The sequence below is a fragment of the Hypomesus transpacificus genome, chromosome 22 (genome assembly GCF_021917145.1).
Source record: "Hypomesus transpacificus isolate Combined female chromosome 22, fHypTra1, whole genome shotgun sequence".
Classification (NCBI taxonomy): Eukaryota; Metazoa; Chordata; class Actinopteri; order Osmeriformes; family Osmeridae; genus Hypomesus; species Hypomesus transpacificus.
In genome coordinates, this window is record NC_061081.1 from 10,864,090 (window position 1) to 10,882,079 (window position 17,990).

The 17,990-nt window shown below is 43.2% G+C and overlaps 1 protein-coding gene across 4 annotated transcripts in view; it reads left to right on the forward strand.

Annotated features, from left to right (window-relative positions):
- The first annotated feature begins 3,581 nt into the window (after positions 1–3,581).
- grk4 (G protein-coupled receptor kinase 4) overlaps positions 3,582–17,990 on the forward strand; it is a 31,645-nt gene continuing 17,236 nt past the window's right edge. For 3 of the 4 annotated variants that reach the window (XM_047044423.1, XM_047044425.1, XM_047044424.1), the window contains exons 1-3: positions 3,584–3,904; positions 13,725–13,820; positions 16,520–16,632. In XM_047044423.1, coding sequence (XP_046900379.1) covers positions 3,853–3,904; positions 13,725–13,820; positions 16,520–16,632 — 261 coding nt within the window. In that variant the 5' untranslated portion in view covers positions 3,584–3,852. Of the gene's footprint in view, positions 3,905–13,724; positions 13,821–16,519; positions 16,633–17,990 lie in introns of all 4 variants that reach the window. The other variant, XM_047044422.1, reaches the window with a different exon arrangement.

Below are 17,990 nucleotides of genomic sequence, written 5' to 3' on the forward strand. Positions count from 1 at the left end.
ACAAGATGCAACCCATTAGAGATGTAACAAAATGAGCAGATGGGAAACGTGGAGCAAGGATATAAAACTCCTTATTCACATCTGGTCCGAGTCTGATAAAAATACTCGAAAAAACTCAATAAAACCCTGAAGTGCTCAACATTTTCAGTAAGCTGTCCAATCAGGTTCGGACATTATCCATATGCCTTTTGTTTAGGTTCGGCGGTAAAAATGCATAGTTCTTCGTTTAGAAAGGTTGAAAAAGCCCTCTCTTTTTTTTTTTTACATAAAAAAGGTTTAGAAACGTTTCTACAATAATTTAGAAAAAAGGTTTCACAAATATTTTGGAAAAAGTTTCCTCAAAAAGTTTGCTTCCTTTTCTTCTCTGTTCTCTCTTCTCTTTTTCTCCGTTTTTTAATAGTTTTGAACGTTTTTTTTTTTTACCTGCACTCAACGTGCGTTTGAGCGAACCATGACTAAATGTATCTTTTATTTTTATTTGGTCTGGACTAGGAGAACCAAGAGTACCTACACGTTTGAACACAACCAGAAACTCACATTTATGATAGCTGACAAATTATTATCGCAAGATGAGATGAGAGATCAAAAACGGACCCTCCAGACAGAGGACACGCGCCATTACCTAGAAGCAAAGCCTGAACTCTCAAAACGTGATTTACTGTAAGAAGCACGGAGAATGGACTGTGTAATTGTGTCAACATGTAACTCTTTATCTAACCACAATTCTAGGAATCTCTGTCTATTGGTCTGTGTGCGTGTGTGTGTTTCTGTTTTTGAGATTATTTTGTCTTTATGCAGTTTATGAAAACATGGGTCGTCAGGACCCAAGGATGTCAAGTGGCATATGTGACGTTGTTTTGATGAGCAATAAAATGGCCTAAGCAACAGACAAATAGTAAGTTTAATCACACATCCAATACAATCCCCCAAATGATCTATACTTCTGTGCGTATTATGTACAGACCAAGGTCAAACACAACAACAAACTGCATTATGCAATCTAATATGTTGAATGGCCAATGAGCAGCATGTTAACACAGCTGAATTACTGAGGGTTGGTTTCCATCACCTTCTGTACTTCATTTTACCACTAAGGAGAGAATCTCAGATACTAAATACAATATCACCACCTAGTGGTGCCAATTGGGCATCTTCGAAATAATTTGCAGATGTCCTCTGTTTGCAGTAACTCACTACAGACGCTAAATGACAGCATTGCACTTATGAGTCACATGTGACCAAAGGTCCCTATTAGGTTAACGTTCTTCCCTAAGCTGGGGAGAAGAGGGGGGAAACATTCTCAAGACAAACTATGTGAGAAAGGACGTTGTACATCAACTCTTACGTAAACATGTTCTACACTATACTTACGGTATAAAGGATACAGAGTGTCTTTTTTGGCTTTCTTGCACAAGATCGTTTGACACAACCATATTCAGACATCCTGTGGTACCAACAGGGAGAAATCCTTACTCATTATTGATAGAAATATAGGGTGTTGACCCTTAGAAGGCCTACTTTTGTATGATGGTAATCTTGGTGTTCACAGTAATATGAAACAACTTCCGAAGGATGTCTAGTGACAAACGTTCATGATCTAATGTGGGACTGGAACTACATACCTCCACCACGCACACTCCTCCTAGCTCTGTCTCAGCAATCACCTATTCTCTGTCTGTCCCTGATGTCTGTCTCAAACACATTATTCTCTGAGGACAATCCCCAACCCTAGGCTACGCCATGTGTCCTTCCAGCCAGTGGACCAGAGGGTTGCAGTCAGGGGCGGTTCTACACGGGGGCCTACAGGGGCCAGGCCCCCCCTGTGGCCCCCCTGAGCTGACTGAAAAAATATATATATTTACACGTTTTTCTTTTTCTAGTAGTCATCATGAAACGAGGAAGGGACATTGCAGCCTTTTTGCCCCAGTAAATAAAAAAGTTAGAGAAACATATCAAGGTATTGAGAGAGCTGAGGAGCTGGAAGAGGGAGAGCCAGAGCCGTTTGTATGATTTTAATGTAAAGCAAAATTAAGTATTAAGTATTTAAAGTTTAAATATAATTTGTTTCCATTTTTTATGTGCCCCTCTGATTAAACACTGCCCCCCCCCCCCCCCCCCCCCCCCCCTTTGCCCCCCCCAGTAAAATGTGTCTAAAACCACCACTGGTCGTAGTATAGGAACACAATTGACAAAGAGGTCATGCTGTGGTGAATATGACTTTGGTTGGCTTGTCAGACATTTTCAGTCATGTAACAGGGAGGTCACATATTCTATCAACCGCTATGAAAACCTCTTGTGCCCCAGTATCAAAATATGTGACCTGTTTTGTACCAAGGTCCAACAAAGACAGATAAGTCACCTGAGATGGTTTGGTTGGTGTGTCAGACATTTTCAGCCATAACAGCGAGGTCACATATTCTGAAGACAGCTAAAGCACACCCGCGCTAGTCACCACCTAGGTTTTAGCAAATGTAAACGGTTCTGTCATGCTTTAGTTGTCAGAGGTGATGATCTCTGATGTGTGCAAACATCTGCCATTTTTTTAAGCTATCAAAATATGTGACCTCTTGTGCCCAGATCCAGATATTGATCAGATCAGTCTTTTGTTTATACATGGCATGATAAAAGAAGTGTGACCTCCCTGTTACATGGCTGAAAATGTCTGACTGATATTGTGTCCTTCCCAGGTATGAACAAAATAATTTATGAATAAATATGTTTATGCATTTTTTTAAATGAATGTTCTGTATAGTAATTTATTTCCTTAATTATTTATTTCTATATTTATTTATTTATGTGTTCATTTATTTCAGTATTTCCTTATCCTTAAGTTAATTAGGAGGCGGGACCGGGGCAGGACTCAAATGTTCAGCCAGGAATTATGCCATAACAATCAAGCACATATAGATTAGAGAAGTAGTGAACGCGTCGAGACGGCTATCCGAGCTACTCCGAGACTAAGTTTAAAATGTTCCGTATTGCCCGGCAGTGTCTTTTTGAAAGCAGAATTCCAATGGTCCACTCACATTGCTGTAGTAATGGAGATGCAGAGGACTAGGAGATAGTTGGATGGTCCAAAGCGTTGAATTGGTTTAGAAGCAGAGTGAGGACATGTCCCTGCCAATAGCAACATAGCATGAATCAGAGAGAGAGAGACCATGATAACTTTAGGTACGATTTGGAAAAGAAGATCTGGATAAGTGCTTTAATAGCCGACATATCCATATAACTTGTGTAGAATGCCATAGTCTCTAGTGAAATTATAACATGGTATTATTCCGTCAGCCTGATACAGGACAGATGCAGAGTTAGACAAACAGGCCAAGAGGGAGAGAGGCAACAGAACTCTCTCCTGAACACACACACTCGCTCTCTCACATTATGTCTTGCCATGCTCTGTCTCTTCTCTCTGCACACCTTGAGCATGTAGCCTATTTAAAAACAACATTTGTTTTGAATAGCAAAATGGTTTGTGTCTGTGCACAAGGCCTTGTAGGTACTAGCAGCATGTGTGTGTGTGTGTGTTCGTGCGCGCGTGTGTACTGTAAAGGTTGCACTGTGGTTGTAAGTTGATCCCTCCTACTCTTGCTCCCGTTGTGCGAGCGAGGAGGGAGTGTGCAAAGCGAAGCAGGAAGGAAGGCAAGGACTGAATGTTGAGGCGAGTTAACGTCGTTGCCTAGTTTAAAGGTGGGGTTTTTTAAACATCAAGCGATGGAGAACTATCACTATTAACCTAGTATGCGCCAGTGCAGAATTCGCGCTGATCGGAACCATCGTCATCGTCAGCAGACTATCTTCATCTTTTCCGCTAAGTGAAATGTATCGCGACTGCACGGGATCCGGATTTTGACAATGGAGATAGAAAATATCGTGGCAAACACGGTTCTTCTCAAGGCAAGAGAAGGTAAGCTGTAAAGCGAGGGACGACAAGAAGGGAGCGATTGTATGGGGGAGGTAGAAGACTCGAACCATAACAAAGGCTTGGCATTTGCCATCCTTGGATTTGTGCGCTCACTTTCTCTCCTTCTTCTCTCTTTCCCTACGCAGTGCTTTTCCCAGCACCCTTGCGAGCAAAAAACACATCGTTGTGTTAAAGCGCAGCCCATGGTGATGGTACACGACAGTAGGCTAACTAATCAAAGATCAATAGCAAACGGCGATTGAGGTGCGTTTGTGCAGCGTTAAATAGCGCATTGATGACACCAAAGCCTATATGCATGACATATATCTTGTATCGCATGGACGTCTGAACCAAGGGTTTTATTTGTGACATAACAGCCCTATATCTCTCTATATAAGACATGGTACAGAATTTGCAAGGAGGTAGGGTATTTTAATGGGCCTTCATATATTTGCACAGTATGATCATAGATGTGAACCATATTAGCAAAGGAATTCTCTCGCCGACTGCAATGTGTGCGTGCTCAATGTAATAATAGTCACCCCTTTAAAAAAAAAACGAGTGCCATATTATTTGACGCAGAAATATTAATTCCACTGCATTGCTACCCGGTCATTGACCGGACCCGTACGCCACTGAAGGTAGAAACAAGAGGGTATCGTAGGCCTGGGAAACACGGTACGTTGCGAATCGCACACCGTGTACCCCAACTCTGTGCTCTTTACCTGGGAATGGGGCTTAGCTACAGCCCCAGGCCTAGAGACTAGATGCCAGAATATCAGTGTCAAATGCTGCACACGAGAGATTGTTAATATTAACGCCGCTGGTTTTTACTCATGCGGATTTACAGACGGAGTACTTAAAGATGGTGTATGCAACGTTGAGAAGCTTTTTTGTCATATTTGCCAAAATAGACTTCACATATTGACAGCAACCAATACATCTAAAGGGTTGACGGCAATATGAAATCAATCCGTCATCTGTGGGCGTCGCAGGACTGTAATAACATCACAGATTATTAAGACCATCCCGAGACAAATGATTGGACAGGCTACCTGTCTGTCTACCTACCTGCGCGCACTCTGCCCCTGTACTTGACTGATGACTGATTACTGTACCTAGCTAGCGTTACCGCAGCCTGTTGATAGCTCACCAGCAATAGGTTGAAACTAGAATTTCCCAATACTAACATGCTTGCTTGAAAGTAGTGAGTACTAACGTTAGCCATGTTTATGTTCATAATGATAGTGTGTGTTCTTACATGTGAATGCGATATGGGGTAATATATGAAAAGTCTGCTTTCTCAAAAGCTCTCTTTCACCTGGAATAGAAGCTAAAATAGCTAGCTTCGCAAAACTTGCCTACACCAGCTTTAAGTGTTTGTCTTTTGTAGGCAGACAAGGCGTAGCGGATAACATGACCAGTGTGTTGCCAGGCACAGGGGCGGGGAGTGTTACAATGTATTATCGGGTAAAGAAGAGTGTTAGAATCGACTGTACAGAATAGCGCAATTAGGCTCGCGGTTACTTACAGTAAGGTTATTTTAATGGCCCATAACATTTTATCTTGTCTCCATCCCCATATTGACTTAAAAATCGAAAGACTTATTATTAAGAATTATGCCAACGTCTACAATTAGCCCATGCACGATATAGCATAGGCTATCTAATGTAAAATCTTTATTCTCTCATGTCGACTTGACATACAATTAGAATGCATTTAGTTTTTGTGTAGTTTATGATAGCAACATTTAGTTTTTATAAACCGAAGACAGTGCTTCTGGTATATCATGTAGACGTGATGGCCCAGTGTTTGTCTAGCAGCGTCATGATACCAGGGCAATACATCTGTCAGGTCTTACATTAGCCTTTCGCATCGAGTTCCTTTATGGCTGCGTAATTTCATTCATTTTCTGTTCATAAATTACCATAATAAAATGCTTCCATACCATGCAGGGCGTATAAGGTTCTGAGCTGTTTCTTTCTCTGTGTTCCAAAACCCTGAAAACAGAATAAGACTACTGACAAGTTAACAGTTATCTCTCTATTTAATTATATGAAAAGTATTGAAACCCACCAAATATTAGGTATTGTTAACTTTTCATCGTCGTGCTCATTGGCTTGTTTTGTTGATCAATTTAGGGGCTTGTTAGTAATACGGTTGGATGTGATGGCAATTTACATATTTTTGTTCAAACCAGAAACCAAAAATGTGTCAAATTGTTGCATCAACGAGGAGATTTGCTTGACATAATTTTTTATTAGAGGCATGTTAATGTTAAGCTTAAGCAAAACTAAAGTGCTGAAGACTTCTCGTTAGATGTTATAAGTTGGTGTTTCAAGATGACAGTATAGTTTATAGAGTTAAGTAGTTGCTGACTTCACCTCCTTTCATCTCTTGAGGATTTGCATGACTTAACTGCATCATACATTGGGTTCACATAGATAAACAGTTCACTCAGTGTCTTTGCATATGTTCTAACATTCAAAGCCAGCTACTTCTCTTCATCTTCATCTTCCCAGCACACACTGCCACACTTTACTTGAATAGTGTGAATGCCAGCTCATAACAACCTGTTATTCTCCTCTAAGTGAGAAACCAGGAGAGGTGTTTATCAATCTCCAGGCCAGACCAGAGACCATGTGGGTATTTTCTGAAGTGATAGGGTGTGCCTGGCCATCAGAGAGGTCAAAGCAGGGTGTCGACACGAAAGGAAGTGGTTTCTCCCTGGCCTTGTTGGATTCCTCCAAAAGGCTTCCTTCCTGCCTTCCTTCTGTCCCTCAGGTAATCTCAGGTTAGGTGACCTCCGGTGATGTAACATAACAGGACAGGTGAAAGCCTGTCTTCCTCTACACCAATCCTGTTATGCCAGTTCAGGGATTCTTTTTTTGGGTGGGAAGAAAAAAAGAAAGGAAGATGGCATTTTAGAGAATTCAGAAGGGTATGTGCTGTGTTAGTGAGATGGCAGGTTTACAGAAGATATTCATTAGTGTTCAGAACAGAACTGTTATATTGTTATAGGGATGTATGCCACACCAGAAACACAGCAAGAATTGCGTTGCCCATCCATCAAAATCAAGTCATCTCAGAGACTTGCCATGCCATACTCATAGTGGTCATCAGCTCAGCTCTCTGGTGCATGTATGGAGCTTGTCAGCAATTTACAATACCTACAATTTGTAGATTAAATTATTTTGTTGGTAATGTATAGTACCTCCAGATTCTTAGGAGAACTCCTCAAATTAAAGTGCTACTGTACAATTACTACTTGACATGCAATGAACTGATATCCTAAACTTCACATTTTGCTTCGCAATTACTAGAATGTAGGGGATTGTTTGGCAGTGTTTTCTTGTTCTCATTAAAACATACCTTTAGTTCTACCCTGGAATGAGGGGCAACAACCGTATAGTGAAGTTGAAATAGGGATATCCAGTTGTGTGTGTGTATCTTAAGTGTTTAAATGCACCTGCTATCATAACTGAGCTAAACATCATTGGTAAGCTTAACATCAACCGCAGTGAACAATGGTTCAAGGTGAATTAAATGTGCTGAACATTGCTGACACTATGTACTGATGGTGGACAACAGTGGCAACATCCTCAATTCAATCCATTAACCCCCCAGATGCTTTTGACAACCGGCAGTTTGGTTTGTCAGGTCCTAAGTACCGACACAACAGCCGAAACTGACATTAGCAGCAGAAATGGATTGTTTCCTTTGTCACCTAGAAAGTTGAAGATTCTCAAGATTTAAATGGTTCTTTAAAACAGATTCTAAAACTAAGATCTAATTCGGTGTGGAGGGATGAACCCAGGTGAAGCTTTCCATGGAAAGGAATAGAAGACAGAAGTGCTGATCCTGTGCCAAGCAGAAATGAAATAGATTTTTTAGTGTGTCCATTGCCTTTGAAAACAATTCTTCACACATTTACTTCCATTCCCTCTTCCAGCAGCCTCTTTCTCTCTCTTTCCCTCTCTCTAATTTCATTCCATAACACTGCCTTTGTGTGGGAATGTGAATGTGTGTGAGAGAAAAAGGAAGGAGAAAGAGCAAAAAAGAGGGAATGTGTGTTCCAGAGACAACGTGTGCGTTTGCCTTTGACGTAGCCAGAGTAGCTTTATTGGCTCTGCGGTTAAAGGCTGGCTAACTCTTGTTGTCATCGTGCACCAGGGTGTTTCCTGCAGCGGACAGCTGTGAAACACATTGCTTTGTGACAACGGCCTTGATGTGGCTCCCTTTTTACAGTTATTATACCCACAAATGGGCTGTGACCGGGGGAACAAGACGCATGTGTTGCGTATGAAGTGTTAGATTAGCGGCTACGCAAACCCTTGGCTGACTCAGCAATAAAGGGGCACTTTTTAACATTGTGTGAACATCATAGGGCTTACTGTTCCAGCTGGTTTATTACATTTTCTTAAAGCAATTTGTATGTCTATAGAGCTGCAATTTTATTAGAACAGCTCTGGCTGTAGTTATCGTTGGGTTTAAATACATTGAAAAAAACATCAGAGATCAATTAGTTAAGCGGAGATGGTGGTAACCACCTGTTGTGTACCACGATGTAGTCTTTTTACTGTCACAAGTGGACATCCTCTGTCAACTTTTTTTTACAACTGGAAAACATCAGAAGCAGGCTGTGTTCTTCAGTGGCCTTAATATACCATCTTGCAACCATTACAAACTAGGGGCATTTGGAGTGTCCTATTTCAGATATCATTTGAGAATGCAGGCCTGTATCAGATATCGCTCATGATTGTGTTTGTACCGTGTGTTCCGCATTCAAGGGCTTGGCAGCTGAATTAAGGGCTGGCGTTTCTATGTCCTTAGAATATGGCCGTGAATCATTGGAGGCCCTCAGTCTAAAAGATAGTCTGGAGATAGCTTTACACATTATAGATATGATTGAAGGGATGCTGACTAGAGAGGATCTAAGTGCCAATGTCAATGTCTGGCTAATAGCTTTGTAATTACAGTCTTGACTTGGGTATGCGAACGAGAGTCCTTAGCCGCCCGCTGACCTGGCACCAAATCATACTTACTTTCTGGAGCGTTTGAAGGTGTGATGGTACGGTCCGTCAGATCCTAGATCAGTTTGAGAGGAAACTTCAACTTCCAAACATTAAGGTTAAACACTACTCAACATTTGACCACATATCTGTTGCAGATTGATCCTTGTGGTGTTTCATAATAGCAAGGTAAAGTGATGTGACTAATTGTTGTTTTGGCAATTGATGTGGTTGGCATAGTCATCACTGTGGTAATCATCATGCTTTTTGCCTGGTTGAGGACCCCCCCCCCCCCCCAGCGTCAATTGATGACGATCTGGGTGACAAGATGATGTAATCCAGCAGGAAGTCATGTGTCCTAGCTCACTTGTGCCCCCTCAAATTTGCCCCTTAAACAAATGATCTGAAGTCATCTTTACATTAATGTGATCCATATTATAAACCTTCTAAATCAGTCATAACAATATTATTAATCAAATTCAGCCCTGTCCTGTTTATGTTATCAGCCAAAAGCACCATCCATCGTCTTCTGACTTTCCTCTGTTTCTCTCTCTTCATCTCTTTCTCGCTCTGTCTCAAACATCCATACCACCCACTGTCTATGTGTATTTTCCTTTGCCTCTCCTGCCCTCTCTTTCCTCCCTCTCCCTCTGTGCCCCCCCGACCCCTGCTCCCTGAAGACCAAGTGAAAACAAGGGTCAGTTTTCAAACTTCAGTCTGTGTTAGATTTAATGGAATCAAGAGGAATACAATTAGAGATACGGAGAGAGGGAAGCTTTTGCAAAAGTCCACAGCAGAATGCTTGCGTATGTGTACCCGTGTGTGTGTGTGTGTGTGTGTGTGTGTGTGTGTGCGCGCTTGTCTGTACAACTCTTGACTTGTTATGTCGTAAGGGTCACATTTGTTCTTGATGCATGTTCCCACTAAGGGGCCTGTTGAGAAAGAAGGTCTTGCAATAAAGTATTCATGGAGGAAAGAGGGGAGGAAGAAAGAGGTCTGGGAAAGAGAGAAACAACAGAACAGCAAGGATGAGGAAATGGGGGATGTGAGGACGCTAAAAGAAGGGATGATGCCTTTTCATCTTGGCAGGGTTGTTCTTTGTGTAGATTGCAGTCATTATTTGTATCACGCTTTCTCTGTCTCCCTTTTCCCTTTTTTCCTCCATCCCTCCCTCTCCCGTTCCCCCTCTTTCTTTCCCTCCCTTAATTTCCATCTCCACATCTCTCTTTCCTCCGTTGATGTGTGCAATGGACTGTGAGTATACACATGGATTACCTCATACAAACACAGACCAGTTGCTTTGAATAACCAACATAGATACCCACAGCTAATGTTTTCCTTATCTGAGCAATTCCAACCTTACAGCGTTGGAAAACTGACTGGGAAGCCATGTATTGAGCTCTCTGCTAAGTGTGTGTGTGTCCGTGTGTGTCATTTGGCTACAGAGAGCAGTGTTAAATTATGAACACACATCCACTCTTGACGGCATGTAACACGTGGTCATTCAAGTGACACACACACACACACAAACCCCCACACACACAATGTCAGTCACAGTTAGTCACTGTTAACTAACAGTCATCTGTTGGTGTTTTCTCTAGCTCGTGAGGTTCAGTGAAATCTCATCATTGGTCTGCCAGCTCCATTTGGCCCACACACACACACACACACACACACACACACACACACTCACTCACAGAGAAAGAAAGAGATAGAAAGAGATGCATGCATACTAGGTTTTCTTTGTTCTTTCATGAATAGCTCTTTTTCCATTCCACATAACCCCCCGTCTTTTTCTCTTTCTCTCTGTTAGTTAGTTTAACCGGTCCAACTTGTATGTCATCATCCAGGGAGTATTTCCGGTTTTGCAATGACGATAGAGAAAAGAAACCTCTGCTAGTTACCTTATGAACATCACAATGGGAAAAGAGGGGTGCAAGGTAGCGGGGCAGGTGGAGGGAAAGAGTTGGGATAGAATGCATGAGAGAAAAGAGAGAAAGCGGTGAAAGTGAGAGCTTGAAGGAGATGGAAGTAGAACTGGAGAAACTTAAGGAAGGAGACAGGAATTGTGTTCCTTGTTTCTGTGTTTCTGGTGGGACATGTTTGTTCATGCATGTGGCCTTTTTTCCTTACACACACACGCACGCATATGCACATATATACATACACACACAGATTGCATCCCTCTGGATACTGTACACATTTGATTCCCAATTAATTTTTTCTGTAATCCTTTTCTCATTGCCTCTTTTTCTCCTCAGTACATCTTTCTTCACCTCTCAGTCTTTTCTCTCTTTCACTTAGATAAGAATGACAGATCAGAGTTTGGATTTGACTTCTAAAAATGACTGGATTGTCATTTTTAGAAGAGTGTTAGCTTGCCTGTCTCCATGGTTCAAACTCAGGGAACTGAACAATATTATCCTACGCAGGAGTGTAACGTTGCCTGGACCCAGATCTGTATTTCTGAGGGAAGTGGGCACTATCACAATGCTACGCATCAGGGCAGTGTCTGAGTCAGGGTCAGAGTGACATGGCGATGCGCTCGACCAGACCTGTTTTGAGATCAACCATAACAACAACAGGCTCGTACAGGGAACAGACAGATCTGTTCGGGGGTCAGTTGTAACAGTTACAGGGTAAATGTTCAGGCTTATAGAATGGATGAACAGATCTGTTTTGGGATCTGTCGGTGTGGTGTGTGAATTTTCATTTTTTATGGCTGCGGATGGCTAAAGTTGTTCTAGGAGTAGTCATCTTGCCTCTCTCTCTGGGTGGGGGGGAACAGCATAGTTAAATAAATACCGGTTCCTGTCCTGTTCATATTATGGGCCTGTGCGTGCGGGCTTGACGTCATACTGACATTAAACAGGGTGGGGTAAGACACACACACACCACACACACACTGCGTGCACTGGCAGCTCTAAAGGATGCCGTAACTAACACCCCCCCACACACACACACACACCCACACACTTCATTTTCAGTTCCTAGTTTTTTTCTCTCCTCTTCTCACACTTGCTCTATCTCTCCATCACACATGCACACGAAAAGGAATGACAGTACTTTTCAACATCTGCTCTTGGTTTACCTTCCCCCCACTTATATCATAAAACAGCATGAATGTTCTTCAAAATCCAACTTTATTTGCATTGCGAGCCAAGACACTGGAAATATGGTTCTTTTGCAGCAATAACAAGACATAAATAAGCTCAGAAATTAGATTTTGAGATATTAGGTAGACATGGAGTGTGTGGGTTCAGAAATAGCTGTTTATTCAGCAAGTTCAAGTTCAAGTCTTTTATTTGTCAGGTGCACAGAGCAACACAAGGTTAGACTGGGCACTGAAATTCTTAAGACAAGACAACGCAAGCACTTGGCATAACATAACATATAAGTACACAGAACAAATTTACATCTATGCTGAGCTTAGATAAGTGAACTTCCTAAATATACAGATAGCAATAAATAAACGACTATACTAACCCTAACACTAAAACTTCCTAAATTACAGATAACAATAAATAGTACGCTATACTAACCCTAATACACAAAAAAAAAAAAAAAAAAAAAAAAAAAAAAAAACCTAATAACACCAGCATGTGGTGTTATAGTGTGAACATCTTGAGTATCTAATCCTGGTTGTGTAAAGAATCTTAAGTGAAAACGTCAAGTTTTCATTCCTCCCTAATCCCTTTCCCCACTATCTATTTTCTTCTGGAAATTGTTGCAACAATTGCTGTATTGTCTGCTGTGTGTGTGGTAGTGTTTGTGTGTGTGTGCACATGCCCTGCGACCTCAGAACTTGTTCAACGGCATGCCATCTTGCATATCTGTTTCCCAGAGAAAACTCTGTGACCTTTCACCTCTCACTGGTGTTTCTTCTGACTCCCTAACTCATCATGTTTATTTAATTCTTGGAATTAGATTTTAACTGTCTGTGTGTGTGTGTGTGTGCGCACGTGCGTGTGTGTTGGGGGGGGGGGGGGCAGGAGATGAACTGTAGCTGGTTGTTTGCCTGACTCAGCTACTCTGTAGCTGGTTTGTGAACCATGCTGTTGCTCGCAAGTGCCGTTTTGCTGTACAGTGTCCGTATTGATGTGTGTGTGCGCGTTTCTCTGTCTTTGTATTGGTCCATGTTATTGCATACAGTGCAATCTCTTGCACCACAAGTGCAAGTGCATCTCTTCTTTTTATTTCCACCCTTCCACCTATCCCTCCATTAGGATGCCTGCTGATGTAAATGAACACACATGCTTCCATGTGAAGGAATGACCAGTTAGTTAACCTGATGAACTTTGACCCTGTGACCTATAATGGTGCTTTCCAGTTCACTTCATCCAGTCCGGCTCATCACATCCAGCATGCAAGCCTGTGTGTGTGTGTGCGTGTTCATTTACACCAGCAGGCATCCTAATCGAGGGAGAGATGGAGGAGTGGAGAAGGAAAAAAGCAACACACTCTTCCGCCTCATACACACAACACCAAAAAAACACATGTTCAAGTGTGTGTGTGTGTGTGCCTCTACCCCATGAACCCTTACCAGTCAATCACGTGTTGTGTTCTCTCTGTGTTGAACCTTAACCCTGGGAAGCGATTGGTGAGACAACCCAGCTGTTGCTCAGTCACTTGCGCGTGCACGCACACACAAACTCACACACAAGACACAAAACAGCATAACAGTTTTGCTGCAAGTTGTGCCAGGTTGTACATTAGTCAGATGTATTGTAGTGGTTGTCGTGAAATTGAACTTCAATTGAAATAACTTATCTCTCTCCTCTGCTACCCCCCCTCCCTCTCTCTCTCTCTAGGTGGAGGAGGGAAAAGGAATGGCCGCAGTAAGAAATGGAAAGAGATGTTGAAACTTCCTCACATCAGTCTGTGCGAGGAGCTACGACGCACCATTGGTACGACACTTTGCGCTCGTGTGTGTGAATGTGTGCGAGTGTATGTGTGTGTGTGTGTGTGTGTGTGTGCTCGCTCGGTTCTGTCATTGAGGCGGGTCTGATATTGGGAGGAAGTTCAGAATTGACTTCCTTCCTTAGGCTACCCGTCTCCACCCACAGTCTCAGGGAGGGGACAGGAAGTGTGTGTGTGTGTGTGTGTTGTGTGTTCACTGGGGCACCAAACCAAGCCTACCTTTCATATGCATTCTTTCACACACCTAGCATTATGACCTCCAGGGGTTGACGTGAGATAGGGGGAGTCTGCTCTCTGTGTGGCCCAAACAAGTGCTCCTCTGTGGGGATGCGTAAGGCTCTTATCTCCCCCTTCTCCTTCTGGTTTCTGTGCGCAAAGGTGGAGAAGCTGTACCTCTGTTTCTGTGTGAGTGAGAGCGAGAGAGAAAGTGAGAGAGACTGAAGTGTGCGTCACTTTTCTCTGCCAGATATTGCAGTGTGAAGAAGTAGTAGATAGTACCCAATTGCTGTGAAACTATCAAGTCAATGAAGTGAATCGCCAAGTACAAGTTCAAGATAAAATCAACGTATTTATCGTAGATCTATAAGGTGCAGTTGTCTGATACACTCAAGTTGAGCATCTCAGAGGACTGCACAAAGAATACAGGAATCAGGGCAGTTAAATAGGATCACGATATGGGGGTTTTTACAGTTAAATAGGATCACGATATGGGGGTTTTTACAGTTAAATAGGATCACGATATGGGGGTTTTTACAGTTAAATAGGATCACGATATGGGGGTTTTTACTCTCACAAGAAAAGTCAGGGGGATGATAATCAACATAGCCTTCACAAGCACAGAAAGAGGACGTCACATGCTAGATAGCTTTTGTTTAGGCTTTAGATAGGATCCTGGAAATGGTCCTGACGTTCCATGTTCTCATGAGCTAATATAGCAGGGTATAGTTCAAACATTGTTCATTATATTCAGAGCATTCCAAACAGTATAAAAGTAATAAAGTAATCATTAGCTGTAGTCTTTAATTATTGTTAACTGATCAGTGGTTAAGGACAGACCTCTTCCAGTGCTTGCCTCCTCCCCTGCCCCCCCCCCCCCCCCCCACCCCCCACCACACCCTTGTCATTCTCCTAAGCACCTAGAAAGAGACGAGGAGAGAGAGAAGGAGACAGAGAGGAGAGAGAGAAGAGAAAGAGAAGGAGACAGAGAGGAGAGAAGGAGACAGAGAGGAGAGAAGGAGACAGAGAGGAGAGAAGGAGACAGAAAAGGAGAAAGAGGAGCGAGACAAAGAAAAATGATACACAGAGAAAGGTAGAGAACAGGCAGAACTAGAGAGAAAAAGAAAAGAGGGAGAAATGGCCATCTTTAAATGTTGGTGATGTCATCTTTGCAGGCTTTGGAATGACCCTAAATGCCTTTCTCTCTCTCAGCAGGCTGCACAGCAGTCATGTGCTGGAGGTCTGTTGGCGCGAAACTGATTCCACCATTTTGCATGAATGCTCCAGGAATAAGCATAAAAAAATGTGTGTGTGTCTGTGTGCACGTGTGCTCGTACGTGCGTGTGTGGGTCTATAGCCAAGGCAGCTATTTGGGGTGTCATGCATCACACTAGACAGAACAAAAAAATCTCCTACAGCCCCCCCCCCCCCCCCCCCCCTCCCACACACACACACACACATACATATGTACATACATACTGTACATTCATAAATACCTAAATTTAAGACCATGTGAAAGAATCAAGCTGCAGCTATGTCTTTGTGGTGTCTTGGTAAAGTCATCGGCTTGGCCTTACAGTAAGAAGTACTTCTTAAGGAGCTAGATTACATTACATGGTGGCTGCAGTTTCTACGTCTCCTGCCTGTGTGTGTGTTGGTGTGTGTTCATCAAGGACCATGTTGCACGAGTGGATCCTCATGAATGTGTGTCGATTTTTGTGTGTGTGCAATGTGTGTGTGTGTGTGGGCGTTATCGATGGGTCATTGAGACACATCTATGTTGATCTGGTAGTTCTTACATCAACTGAGTGTGTCTCAGTGGACACAGTAGCGTCTCCCTGGTCACCATCATGTTCACCATCATCTCACCTTGTTAAGTTACAGGGGGGTTCGGGGGGGTTTGATGTAGAGGAGGTGGAGTTTTTTGGGGATGTGGGTCATTCCACTACTGACAATTGAAGAGGAGCTTAAACCCAATCTATGATAGCCCCTCTGTATGACACACACACCATATGTTCCTACAGCATGTCCGAATGGAGACGGCTCTCTTGAGTTACATAGCTGCAGAATGCTGGCAGCATAGCAAGGCCGTGTACTGTGATAGTCTATAGTTTCTCTCTTTCTGCCCTCTCCCTCTCGGAGTTGTTTTTCTTTTAGAAGTACAGAGAGAGAGAGAGAGAGGGTTCTTGTACGTAAAGAGGAAATTTTTCATTGGAAGAATGCTGGCCTCTACACTCATTCATATGATTCAAAACCCTGGCTGAGCACACACATGCACACAGTGCCAAATATTCGACAGTTTTCTTCCAGATATCTTGCTAGTTTCATAACTCTACTCAATGAGAATTTGTTTTTGCTGTTTTGTTGACAGTTTGACTCCTACCTGATGTTAGTAGTGTGTGTCATCCGGTTGGGCTCTCAGACACACACACAATTCTCTGACCAGGTTTTCTTTGTCTTCTCTCTCTAGAAAGGGACTACAGTAGTCTGTGTGAGAGGCAGCCGATTGGCCGACTGCTGTTCCGTCAGTACTGTGACACTAGGCCGGAGCTCAAACGCTGCATCGAGTTTATGGACGCTGTGGTAAGAACTGTCTCTCTTTGTCTCTCTTTTCTGTCTCTCTCGGTCCCGATTGCTCTCTTTGTCTCTTGTCTCTCACTTCCCGTCTCTCTCTTTGTCTCTTGTCTCTCATTTCCTGTCTCTCTCTTTGTCTTTCTGTCTCTCTTTCTATCCGTCTCTCTCTCTCCCTGTCTTTCTCTTTCTCTTCTACCTGGAAACCTGTCTGTAGCCTCTCCCCCCATCCCCCTTTCTCTCTTTTCCTCCCTTCATCTCCTTTCTTCATTGCCTCTGCCTGCTCCCTCGTCTGCGTCTGGGCCTACAGGAGGAGGAGCTTGGTTCTGTGCCTGGTCTTGGTTGGGGGGCTAGAGTCGTGTGTTTGTGTGTGTGTGTGTGCGTAGGGGGAAAGGAGGGGGAAGTGATTAGGAACTTGGACTAGCTGTCAGAAAACTATCCATGCCCCCCCTTTCCACATCCTCCTCATACTTCATGCACTCTCTCCATGAGGTCAAGCCCACGTCAGAGCTTTGTCTCCTGGGTGAGCAAGCTAACACAGGCCCAGGCTTGTGTCTAGGCCCCTGGAGGTGTCTGAGAAAGGAAAACAGGAGGGGGGAGGGAGAAAGAAATCCTGCTTGTTTAATGAATACGTACATTAGTCAAGTCTCTCTAGAGGGCCCTCACATACACACACACACACACACACACACACACACACACAACACACGCACACACACACACACACCCTCGGAGACAGAAAAAATAAAGAAAACTGTTAACAGGAGTGGGTTGTTGATTCCGCGTGGGTCCTGCTTCATGCTTAGACTATGATGTGTAGCAACAACCTCCTAGACAGCGTTTCCATGGATGGCTCAGCGCAGCCATATAAGTCCATAACTTTCTCCATTTCTCGAACTTATTTCTCCACGAAAAAAGAAAAGACAACACCCAGCTTGCCAAAAAAGGGTCCAGAATTGCTACGGTGTGACCCTGAAAACACGAGTCATAGTGGCTGCCGACCAGGGGCGGAGCCAGACGTTTAAACATTTTGATCTTAGGCCCAGCATAGAACATACTCAAGGTTTGATGTGATTATAGATAGGAACTGCCACAGGTAATGCGAGCAGGCGTAGCGCGCAAGCTAAATTTTATATTCGCCAAAAATTACAACCCAAATTTTTACCTGAAAGATTCTGGGCTTTTGAGAACACTCACGGCTCAAGCCCCAGAAGCCACCCTCCCGGTCCGCCCATGCTGCCGACGTGAAGCTGGGGAAGCGTGGAACAGAAACACATCAGCCATTTTGATTCTCTGACTAAGCTGTGGGGCTTGTTGTTGGCGTAGTTGTTGCTAGTGATGACATCATCACCCTCACTGTAAACCTCTCT